This window comes from Microcaecilia unicolor, chromosome 7 (genome assembly GCF_901765095.1).
Source record: "Microcaecilia unicolor chromosome 7, aMicUni1.1, whole genome shotgun sequence".
NCBI lineage: Eukaryota > Metazoa > Chordata > Amphibia > Gymnophiona > Siphonopidae > Microcaecilia > Microcaecilia unicolor.
The window spans coordinates 226,543,233-226,555,883 of record NC_044037.1 but is presented as its reverse complement, the minus strand read 5'-3'; the positions used below and the strand labels follow the sequence as shown (position 1 = coordinate 226,555,883).

General features: G+C 46.1%; 1 protein-coding gene across 2 annotated transcripts in view; it reads left to right on the top strand.

Annotated features, from left to right (window-relative positions):
• The window catches only part of ITGA6 (integrin subunit alpha 6), a 146,943-nt gene that overhangs the window by 117,390 nt on the left and 16,902 nt on the right, over positions 1-12,651 (top strand). For both annotated transcript variants that reach the window (XM_030210583.1, XM_030210584.1), the window contains exons 14-20: positions 1,293-1,408; positions 1,532-1,721; positions 9,094-9,177; positions 9,284-9,363; positions 9,866-9,943; positions 10,933-11,035; positions 11,755-11,928. In XM_030210583.1, coding sequence (XP_030066443.1) covers positions 1,293-1,408; positions 1,532-1,721; positions 9,094-9,177; positions 9,284-9,363; positions 9,866-9,943; positions 10,933-11,035; positions 11,755-11,928 — 825 coding nt within the window. The remainder of the gene's footprint in view (positions 1-1,292; positions 1,409-1,531; positions 1,722-9,093; positions 9,178-9,283; positions 9,364-9,865; positions 9,944-10,932; positions 11,036-11,754; positions 11,929-12,651) is intronic.

The window sequence follows — 12,651 nt, the reverse complement described above, 5'->3', positions numbered from 1 at the left end:
TCATCCCAGCCATACATGCCCAAATATTTACTACCAGTACCTGAACAAGGACTGGCATTGAATATCTGGGCATAATTTTAGCAATGGCAATCGGTGTTTAAAATAACACTGATCACTGCCGGCTGAATATTACCCCCAATAATTCTTTATCGAGGAGAAATGTGCATAAACCTACAATTTTTCACTTTTTGTTTGAAAAATAGAAATAGCAGAGAGTCCATTGGTCCAGCATCTCCATATTGAGCCACATTAAAATCAGTTGGTTCATATTGATTGTGATTTATTAACCACCTTTACGAAGAAATGAGACGCTGCTCTGATCTTTTCCGCTTGACTTTGTTTCAAGTTTTGTTTAACGCGATCACATAAGAAAGAGATACATATATTCTCTCCACAATCTGGATAGTATAAGAAATCAGCATACAGTGAGAAGACTCCTGACGCAGGCCTGTATGGCTGAAACACAGCTGTGTCGAGTCCCTTTCTCCCTGCTATCCACTGATAAATAAAGTCTATTTTTTAATTTCAACAACCATTGTCGCCGCTCTATTTTTATACACATATTTGAATATTTTTTTATATTTTTGTGTTTTTATTTTGTATTTTTCATTTATTTTTTGTAAATATTTTTTTCTTCTTTTTTCCCTTTTTTTTAGTCATCTTCGCTTTTTTGTTCGTTGTCCTTCAAGCATGCAGCTCTTCCCCTCATGTACTTCCCTCTTTCTGTCACAAACTTAAAGAAGCAGAGAGTAGCAGAAAAAAGAGTCTGAATGAAGATGAAGGCCACTCCAGAGGTCTCCAAGGGCTGCCATGGGCCCCCAGGCCTTGCACTGAAGAACACTGCTTTAGGCAGTCCAGCATGTCTAGTTAGTAGTATAGATACCAGCACTGAATATTGCTGTTATCCATATAATGTAGTTTAATTTAATAACACATTTGCATGGTGCTTAACGAAAAATGAATTAGCTTGAGGTGGATTTACCTAGAAAATTCACTGTTTATAATAATACTGAATTGTTACAAAATTCTCAACCAACATCTAAAATAATTACAATACCTTAATTTAAAATTATTTCAAAACCTCCACTAAACATTAAAACACTCTGATTTAACCAGGCCAGGAGAGGCTTGCTTTGAATAGCAAAGTGAAAATATTTTTCCTCCATAGAGTGTATAGTGCAGTAAAAGGGTTGGCCTTTTTGGCAAGAAGGTATTGGATGAATGAATGCATGTATGCACATGTTCTTTTTCAGTGTAGACTAATATTTTTGCTAATGTTTTTGTCTAACTAGATGCAGTTTTTAAAGGAAGGATGTGGAGATGATAACATCTGTAACAGCAACCTAAAACTTGAATACAAATTCTGTACAAGAGAGAGCCATTCGGACCAATTTTCATATTTACAAATGTAAGTAATGCTTTATGTGAGGTTTACATTATATTAAGTATTGCTTAGTTTACTGCTTTATTTTTCTTGTAAGGTTTTCTGGACCTTTTTAATAAACCAAGCTTTTAATATTTCTTTTTATAGAGAGAAAGGCACTCCAGTTCTCGTCTTGAAAAACCAGAAGGATATTGCCCTAGAAATTACAATTACAAATAATCCATCAGATCCACTGAATCCCAAAAAAGATGGAGATGATGCACATGAAGCTAAATTAATCGCATCTTTCCCAAACACATTGTCATATTCCACGTACAGAGAGTTGAGAAGTTATCCTGTAAGTGGTATTTATTTATTTGGGGTTTTTTTCCTCTGATATTAATTCCCTCACCCAGAATTCTCCAGATGAAAACACAAGTGAAAAATACATGTGTACATTTCATTCCATGGGCTTTGCCAGATACTCAGTATGAAAGTACACTTGTATCCTTTCACTTTGAAAATTAAGCCAGGAAAAGTAATTACATGGATTTACACCCAGTACCCTGTGCAGGTATCTCTTCGGGTAAAATATAGGCATATGTTTGAAAATTGTAAATTGTGCTAAAAAGCAGGCCCCTCCCACTCTCACGAGGGCTTCAATATGGGAGTAAGCTTACATGAATACAGGCATTATGGAGGCAATTGTATAAAAGGTAAAATTATGTATAATCATACCTGATAATTTTCTTTCCATTAATCATAGCTGATCAATCCATAGACTGGTGGGTTGTGTCCATCTACCAGCAGGTGGAGATAGAGAGCAAACTTTTGCCTCCCTATATGTGGTCATGTGCTGCCGGAAACTCCTCAGTATGTCGATATCAAAGCTCCATCCGCAGGACTCACCACTTAGAGAATTACACCCACGAAGGGACACTCTGCCCAGCTCACCACCGCCGAAACGGGGGAGGGGAATTAACCCAGCTCATCCCCACACAAGTGGGGGAGGGGAATCCGTCCAGCTCATCCCCGCGGAGCGGGGGAGGGACACCACACCCGCCGATGCGGGGGAATCTGGCTTATCCTGCAACCGCAACCGCGGGAGGAGCTGACTGACCCTAACACCGCCGAAGCGGGAGGGGTACAAAGCTGCCCTACAGCCGCACGAAGTGGGAGGGAGTGCCGGCAGAATTTTAAGTCTCAATCCAGCCCCGTAAAACGGAGGGGAGAGGAATGCAGCAGCTCACTGTAACACAAACTCGTCTTAACTCTTGAAGAATCCAAGTGAAAAAACTTGAACACGAAGTCTTTCTGAAGTAACTGAAGACTAAACTTGAACCTGAAATGCAAACAGAATAAAACAGTACAGATATCTGGGAGGGGCTATGGATTGATCAGCTATGATTAATGGAAAGAAAATTATCAGGTATGATTATACATAATTTTACCTTCCATATCATCAAGCTGATCAATCCATAGACTGGTGGGATGTACCGAAGCAGTACTCACCCAGGGCGGGACATTGAAATCCCTGACCTCAACACTGAAGCTCCAAACCGGGCCTCCGCCCGTGCAGCCACAGTCAAACGGTAATGCTTGGAGAATGTATGAGCCGAAGCCCAAGTTGCCGCCTTGCATATCTCTTCCAAGGAGACGGATCCGGCCTCTGCCATCGAGGCCGCCTGAGCTCTCGTGGAGTGAGCCTTCAGCTGGATAGGCGGCACCTTCCCCGCGGCCACATAAGCCGCTGCAATGGCTTCCTTGACCCATCTTGCCACTGTAGGCTTAGCAGCCTGCAGACCCTTACGAGGACCTGCAAACAGGACAAACAGATGATCCGATTTCCGGAAATCATTGGTCACTTCCAAGTATCTGATGATGACTCGTCTCACATCCAGATATTTAAGAGCAGAGTACTCCTCTGGGTAGTCCTCCCTACGAAAGGAAGGGAGACAGAGCTGCTGATTCACATGGAAGCGAGAAACAATCTTGGGCAGGAAGGAAGGCACTGTGCGAATAGTCACTCCTGCCTCAGTGAACTGCAGAAAAGGCTCTCGACATGAGAGCGCCTGGAGCTCGGAAACTCTTCTGGCTGAAGTGATAGCCACCAAAAAGACTGCTTTCAACGTCAGGTCTTTCAGAGATGCCCTCGACAAGGGTTCAAAAGGCGGCTTCTGCAATGCTCTTAGTACCAGGTTGAGATTCCACGCAGGCACCACTGAGTGCAGAGGAGGGCGCAGGTGATTAACTCCCTTGAGAAAGCGCACCACATCTGGCTGCGAAGCCAGGGAAACACCCTTCAGGCGGCCCCTGAAGCAAGCCAGAGCCGCTACCTGGACTTTAAGGGAACTGAGCGACAGGCCTTTCTCCAGACCTTCTTGCAGGAACGCCAACACTGAAGAAATTGGAGCAGTGAAGGGAGAAAGTGAGCCTGCTTCACACCACGCTGCAAAGATACGCCAAACCCTGGCGTAAGCAGTAGAAGTAGAGCGCTTCCTCGCTCTCAGCATAGTGGCGATGACCTTGTCTGAGAAGCCCTTCTTCCTCAGACGCTGCCGCTCAATAGCCAGGCCGTAAGACCAAAGGGGGAGGGATCCTCCATCACCACGGGACCCTGATGTAACAGGCCCTGCTCCACTGGCAGCTGCAGAGGATCGTCGACTGAGAGCCTGATCAAGTCCGCATACCAGGGACGCCTGGGCCAATCCGGACCCACCAGGATTACCCTGCCGGGATGCTTTGCCACCCGGTCTAGCACCCTGCCCAACATGGGCCAGGGCGGGAACACATAGAGAAGCTCTTGTGTCGGCCACTGTTGGAGAAGAGCATCTACTCCCAGGGATCGAGGGTCCCGTCCTCTGCTGAAAAAGCGCGGCACTTGGCAATTGGCCGATGACGCCATCAGATCTAGGCTCGGCTGGCCCCAGCGCTTCGTGATGTCCAAGAACGCCTGAGCAGATAGCTGCCACTCTCCGGGCTCCAAGGTATGGCGACTGAGAAAGTCCGCCTTGACATTCATGACTCCGGCAATGTGGGCCGCTGAAAGCTGCTCCAGGTTCGCTTCCGCCCACTGGCAAAGATTCATAGCCTCCTTGGCTAGAGGGGCGCTCTTGGTACCTCCCTGGCGGTTGACATAGGCCACAGCCGTGGCATTGTCCGACAGGACCCGTACAGGCTTCAACACCAGTACTGGGATGAACTCCAAAAGCGCCAACCGAATGGCTCTGAGTTCCAGGAGGTTGATAGACCACTTTGCCTCTGCAGGAGACCAGAGCCCCTGCGCTGTCCTTCCCAAGCAGTGGGCTCCCCAGCCCGACAACGAGGCGTCCGTCGTGACGACAATCCACTCTGGGGTCACCAGAGGCATTCCCGCAGACAACTTGTCTGTCTGCATCCACCAGCTCAGCGCCTTGCGCACTGCTGGGTCCAAGGGAAGGTGCACAGCATTATCCTCCGACATCGGAGTCCAGCGCTGCAGCAAAGAGTGTTGAAGTGGTCTCATATGAGCCCTGGCCCAGGGCACAACTTCCATCGTGGCCGTCATAGAGCCCAACAGCTGCACATAGTCCCAAGCCCGAAGGGGAGAGGCTACTAGGAACTGGTCCACCTGAGCCTGAAGTTTGACAATCCGATTGTCTGGCAGGAACACTCTGCCCACTTGGGTGTCGAATCGAACTCCCAGGTACTCCAGGGACTGAGTCGGGCGCAGCTGGCTTTTCTCCCAGTTGATGATCCATCCCATGGAGCTCAAAAGAGCAACTACCCGGTCCACAGCTTTGCCGCACTCTGCATAAGAGGGGGCTCGGATCAACCAGTCGTCCAGATAAGGTTGGACTTGTACCCCTTCCTTTCGTAGGAAGGCCGCGATGACCACCATTACTTTGGAAAAGGTCCGCGGAGCAGTAGCCAACCCGAAAGGGAGGGCTCTGAACTGGAAGTGTCGTCCCAGGACTGCAAAACGCAGAAAGCGTTGATGAGGAGGCCAGATGGGAATATGCAGGTACGCTTCCTTGATGTCCAAGGATGCCAGGAACTCTCCTGCCTTCACTGCCGCTATAACAGAGCGGAGAGTCTCCATGCGAAAGTGCCGCACTTTCAAGGCCCGATTGACCCCTTTGAGATCGAGGATAGGCCGGACAGAACCTCCTTTCTTTGGTACCACAAAGTAAATGGAGTAACGTCCCTTGCCAAGCTGACTTTCTGGCACCGGAACGACCGCGCCCAGGCGGATCAGATTGTCCAAGGTCTGCTGCACTGCCACAGCTTTGACCGGAGACTTGCAGGGAGAGAGTACAAACCCGTCTTTTAAGGGTCGGCAGAACTCTAGTTTGTAGCCGTCTCTGATGACTTCCAGCACCCACGCGTCTGAAGTTATTGTGGTCCACTCGCCCAGAAACGAGGACAGCCGTCCTCCAATCTGCACTGGGGCGTGGACCAAGACCCCGTCATTGGGTACGAGACCCTGGGGGAGGACCGGAGGGAGCACCTCCGGGACGGCGGTCTCTGCGAAAGGAATGCTGCTTGGGGGAGAAATTCCTCTTGAAGGAAGAGGGGGCAGAGGAACCCGACTTGCCCGGGCGGTACCGACGGGCTTCCTGCAACCGTCCTCTGGAGGTACCAGGACGAGTACTAGCCCGAGCCCTGACCTCCGGTAATTTCTTGCCCTTAGACGTGCCGAGATCGGTCACGATTTTGTCCAGCTCGACCCCAAAGAGCAGCTTGCCTTTAAAAGGCAACCTAGCCAGGCGGGATTTAGAGGCGTGGTCAGCAGACCAATGTTTCAGCCAAAGCCACCGCCGCGCTGAGGCCCTCAAGACATCATACAGCAAGTCTGCCAAATAGGCTAAGCCCGATTCCAGGGCCGGCCAATCAGCCCTCAAGGAATGATCCGAGGGGGAAGCCCGCTGCATCATAGTCAGGCACGCCCTGGCCACATAGGAGCCGCAAACTGAGGCCTGCAAACTTAAAGCAGCCGCCTCAAAGGACGACCTTAAGGCCGCCTCCAATCTTCTGTCTTGGGCGTCCTTTAGGGCCGTGCCACCTTCCACCGGCAACGCCGTTTTCTTAGTCACCGCAGTGATTAAAGAATCCACGGTAGGCCACAGATAGGCCTCACGTTCACTCACAGCCAAAGGATAAAGGCGGGACATAGCCCTAGCCACCTTTAAGGCTCGCTTCTGGGACATCCCATTGAGCCGAAATTAAGGTGTGCATGGCATCATGCACGTGGAAGGTTCTAGGTGGGCGCTTCGTCCCCAGCATAATGGCAGAGCCAACAGGGGCTGAGGGAGAGACGTCCTCCGGAGAGGAAATCTTCAAAGTGTCCATGGCCTGTAACAACAGGTTGGGCAAATCCTCTGGGCTAAAAAGCCGCGCTGCAGAGGGGTCATCCGCTCCATCCGAGCGGGGATCCGTCTCCTCCAAGGAATCCGCAAAGGACCGTTGGGAGACCTCAGACACGCTGCCCTCATCTACATCGGAGGAGACAAATTCCTCCAAGGCCTGGGAATCAACCCGAGGACGTTTACCTCTGGGAACCTCAACCTCTTTACCAGACGAGGGAGCAGGGGCAGCGTTGTGCATGAGGAAGGCCTGATGCAGCAGCAAAACAAACTCGGGGGAGAAACCCCCCAGACTGTGCACTTCCGCAGCCTGGGCAACAGCCCTAGACGCACCCTCAACCGGCGCTCGCAATAGTGGGGGAGAGACATGCTGCGCATCCAAAATGGCGTCCGGCGCGAAACTCCGCGAAGGAGCCGCGCGGGAAGAACGGCTCTTAACTTTAGCCGCTTCTGTGCCGTCGCCCAAATTAAGGGCGTTCATAGCATTAATGTCTCCAACCTCAAGGGCGGCCCAAGAAGAAGCTGTCCGAGCCGCGTGGCCGGCCAAGATGGCGGAGGCGAGGAGCGGGGGATGGGCGTTTATGGCGGGAAAAACCGCCACGCCGCAGGAAGGACCGGGACATTCATCGGTCACGAAACTGTCACCCAACAAGGGCGAATCAGGCTTTAAGACCCCCGCATCCCCTCTAGAAGCGCTCAAGCGACCCGGGGAGCGACCCTTTGCGCCCTCGCCCTCCGACGCCATATGCCACGAGGAGAAGAATCGGGGAACCCCCTGCCCGCTATAAAAAGGTAAAAATTACCTGCTGTCCGCTCCGAGTTGTAACGACCTGGTGTCCCAGTGAGTAGCTGCAATAGACGCTTAAATAAACGTCGAAATAAACGCCTTTAAGGACGTTCAAAATTTTTTTTTTTTTTTTTTTACGGAGCCAGCGGGAGGGGGGAGAAAAGGAGGGACCTGGCACCACCAGGTTTGCACTTGCTCAAAAGAGCCCTCAACCCCAGGCACTCAACAAAACCTAAAAATTAGGCTTGGAGGCCTAGCCAGAGCTGCTGCTGTGTGTGACCACCACCTGCTGAGATAGAGAACATACTGGGGAGTTTCCGGCAGCACATGACCACATATAGGGAGGCAAAAGTTTGCTCTCTATCTCCACCTGCTGGTAGATGGACACAACCCACCAGTCTATGGATTGATCAGCTTGATGATATGGAAGTGATTTTGCATGTATGCCATTCCGTACACATGTTAAGGACTGGTGTAAAAATGCATGTGTACAGGGATGGAGATTAGACAGAGTATTGGCAGAGTGCACATATATGCACTCTGCCAATTATGAAATACGCTAATCTGCCCATATACTTAAAAAATGATAGGTGCAGACATTTACACCTGCTCCAGGTCGGGTATAAACATCTGCATCTGCTAGGTAGATGCAATTTCTACTATTATGCTAGCAGTAGGTACCTACTTGTCTTCATAAGAGTGACTTAAAATAGGTGGCTGAAAATGGACTAAGAATAGCCACCTCCACATGTATGCATTAACCCTGAAATAGGGCAGACAGTTTTAAGAACAGCCCATTTATATATGTAATGCACTGTTACCCACACAACTGGCTATTAAAATGACCCTCCGTGAGGCTAGTTAGAATAGCTAATTTTGTCCAACAAGAACAAGATTTTTGACAGCTTCTAACACCTATTGGACCAAATAATTTCCAAAAAGATTTGCGATTTCCAGACATGACAAACACTCCTCTATAAATTTGTATTTCGTTTTGATCAAAAGCTTAGATTGTGAACCCACTAGGGACTGAGAAACAGGGCCAGCTTAACCATTGGACAAGGTGAGGCTCTGGCCCAGGGCTCTGGCAATTAAGGGTGCCAAAATACCCAGCCTCTGACCTCACCTGGTCTAAAGATTAAACCTTTTCTACTCCCCCCACCCCAGTCTTGTCTCTCCCCTTCTCTTTTTTCCCCATCCTTCCCGCAGGTCCAGCATTGCTCCCTCACTTCTCAATCCCCCATACTCCTGTGGAGATGAGAAAAGGAGAGACTGGATAAGTGGGGGGGGGGGGGGGGGGGGAAGAGATGCCAAACCTGTGGTGAGAAGAGAGGGGGTGCCGGAAGCGATACTATTGGGGGGGGGGGGCAAAGCTACTACTACTTATCATTTCTTTAGCGCTACTAGATGTACGCAGCATTGTATATTGGACATGAAGAAATGCTTCAGGGTGCCACTCTCCCAACAGGCCCTGCTGAGAAAGTACCTGTATAATAGTAAATGTAAACTGTTTTGGTTGTATCACTGAAAGGCAGTATATCAAATCCATGACCCCCCACCCCTCCTTCTGATTTATTTTCCTATTTCCATCAATGCAGGAAAAGCAGCTAATGTGTGCTGCAAATCAGAATGGTTCTCAAGTAGAATGTGAACTTGGAAATCCCTTCAAGAGAAATTCCAATGTAAGCTACAGTTCCCTTTTGACCCTTTAAATGAAATTGTATGTATGGTTGTCATGAAATGCAAAGGTGTATTTTATGTATTTTTTCCCTTTTTTTCTTTCTTTAGGTTACATTTTATCTGATTTTAAGTACTAGTGAAATTTCGGTTGACACTACTGATATGGACATTCTTCTCAAGTTGGAAACGTAAAAAGATTTTAATTTTATTTGGTGACTTGTTTTTAAATAATAAAATTTTTTTTACCAGGTTGTGATTTAGGACTGACTGAATTACCAATAAAGAAGGATACTATTAATGGGCATTAAGGGAATAACATGTTATTTTTTCCCAAATAACCTGAATTAAATGGTAAAATTATGCTTTTGCCCTTAATATGCTTGTTTACTGAAAAGCCAAAATAAGAGATGCAAACCATTTTCCAAAATAAAATGTCCAAATTATGAATGCCAAAAAACCAGGGACAAGGACGTCGGTCTGGCAGAATTTATACAAAAATGGCCACATAGACATCCCTGCAGAGTAGAGGGGCAGCCTAGTGGTCAGAGCATTAGACTTTAATTCAGAGCACCTAGGTTCATATTCCACTGCAATGATGAGCCCTCTAGAACCAGGGAAGTAAATACCTGTTGCAAGTTGAGAAATTGTCATTCTTTTCAGAAGTTGACAGAATTTTTGTTGTTGTTTTAGAACCAGCAGCCAGCCAAATTTGGGTTCAGTTGTAGCAAAAGCTCAAGTGGTGGTTGAACTGCTTCTGTCTGTTTCTGGGTAAGTGTTAATACATTTTCTTTTAATTTTTTTTTTGATTTGTGAAACTATGAAGAATGGAAGGGGGTTTGGATTTAGCTCACGCCTTTCTCAGCAGTAGCTGAAGGCTGAGTTACATTTCGGGTACAAATTCAACAAAAGTGCCAACAGCCTAAATGCTCATAAAATTATTAATCAGAGGTACAGCTATGGGTGGGCCATACCCCTTCCCACCCAGTCAAAATCTGCAGTGCCTTGTACTTACCCATGTTAACTTTGGGCACCACCAAAAAAATCAGTCCTGTTAAGAATAAATGAATTAGCTTTTATGATATAAATCTTGTTCTCCCTGTAACTTAACAAATATAAAGCATAACAGCTCTGAATTACTGGATGTATGTATTCCTGAACAACACACACAAACTCACAATGAAGTTCATCAAAATTCTCCAGCAAAAGACAATAACCTCACTAGGGGCATTAGAAAGCTATTGGCTAAAAGAATTGTCTGATGTTCCAGTTCAGCAAAGATATATATATAGAGGCCAGTACTGAAAGGCCTTTATGGCATTGGTGGAGGTGCCAAGGCAGATAAGTGTTCATTTTTTAAAATTTCAGATACTTTGAATGGATCATTTTGGCTGTTTTAGGTTGCAGTTTACATGGCCAATGCTACTTCTATCGCCAGATCACCCCAAATCACACCCCAATTTAAAAGATATGTTATCCAATAAGTGGCGATATTCAGCTATTCTCTGGATAACTTGTCCTTTCTTTTTAAGGTTGTATTCACCTCAAATGGCTATCGATTTTGATACATTTATTTTCAGTGATCCTGATCGGACGATAGGATTTCTGAAAATTCACATAATGTTAATCAGATATCTTTTAAACGTTATGCGGTTACCTTGCTGCTGAAAATTGGCATCCTTGTCTTTAAGCATTTTTACAATGGAATGGAATGATTTTTTGAAACATTTGCTAAGGCTCTGTTTCTTAAATTTGAACAGAATTGCCAAGCCTTCACAGGTGTACTTCGGTGGCACTGTCCGTGGTGAAAGTGCTATGAAGTCTGAAGAGGATATTGGAAGTTTAATCGAGTATGAATTCAGAGTGAGTCCAAAAGGGTTCTACAGACTGCAGCTCTTTCTTTAAAATGCTAGTTTTCTCTAATCAGCTATTTTATGTATATGATCTATCTTGCAGCCTTCAACTCCAAAGACATCTGTGTATATTTATATGCATAAAAACTGAAACTTTTGTCTTCTTGAAAGAAATCTTCCAAATGCCAGAGCCCCATGAAATTAATAACATTAAAAAAAGAACACATTAACATTAACACTGGCATTTATATTCCGCCATATACCTCTCGGTTCAATATGGAGCACACTAAAAAGAGGCTGGACATTTCCAGGAAATACAAAATAATTTTATGTAAAATAAAATGTTAGAAAACCCGAATGATCTTATTAATCATTACTATCTAGAAAAAATTTCCTAAATAAACAGGTTTTTGCAAGCTTACGAAATTAATTATAATTACTAACAGAGAATAGTAAGTCCTGAATATGTTTATCCAAACGAGCTGCCTGGAATAAAAAGAGAATATCAAATATTCTATATTTATTTTATATCATTTATCTGTGAAGAGGTCCTTTTACCAAGCTGCGGGAAAAAGGGCCCTGCACTAGCAGCGGGAGCCGTTTTTCCCCCACGCCAGTGCCCTTTTTACCGTAGCGGGTAGAAAAGCCCCCAGACACACATGGCCATGCGGTAAGAGAGCTCGTACATATTCAGACCTCATACATCTTATACTTTCTTGTATTTTATAGGTAAATAATCTGGGCAGGCCACTAAAAGCTCTTGGCACAGCTTCCTTGGATATTCTGTGGCCTAAAGTGATTAATAATGGAAAATGGCTTCTTTACTTGATGAAAATAGACTCGAAGGGATTGGATAAAGTAGCCTGTCAGCCTTCTGATGAACTTAACCAACTACAATTACGGGTAAGCTGTGTAGTTTGCTGAATTAGCATGTAGACACATAAGCACTGGCATTTGTGTATTCAGGTGATACTGCTGGTTTTGAGTGTGGTGGGGTTTTTTGATGGTTGCTGTACTGCACATTTGCTGAAATACACACTTTTCCTTCAGAGACTTCAGCAAAATAGAACCTACAGACTGTGGGTGCTTGGGATTGCAACCAGCAATAACTGTGAGGTCTCAGGCCCATTTTTAAATGTCCATATTCCAAATATTAGTTCCAAACCAAGAATAATTTGACTAAAAAAAAATTTGTAAAACAGTTCTTTAAAAAAGATGAGAAAAATACAGAGAATCAGACTATAGCTTCTACAGAGATCAGAATGCATATCAGTATCCTTTTGACATCCTATGGGGCTCATTTTCAAAGCACTTAGACTTACACAGTTCCATAGGTTACTATGTAAGGGGCCCTTTTACAAAGGCACGTAGGCGCCAACATGCGTCAAATTGGCACTACTGCCCAGCTACAGCGTGCCCCGGGTGCTAATTCCATTTTTGGCACGCACCCAAAACACAGGGTAGAAAATATATTCTACCGTGGGGCCCTTACCCAGTGGTAATCAGCAGTTGGCGCAGGCTGCACGTTTACCGCCTAATTAGCGCTTGAGACCTTACCGCTAAGTCAATGGGTGGCATTAAGGTCTCGGGCCCAAAATGGACGTGCGCTGATTTTCATTTTGCTGC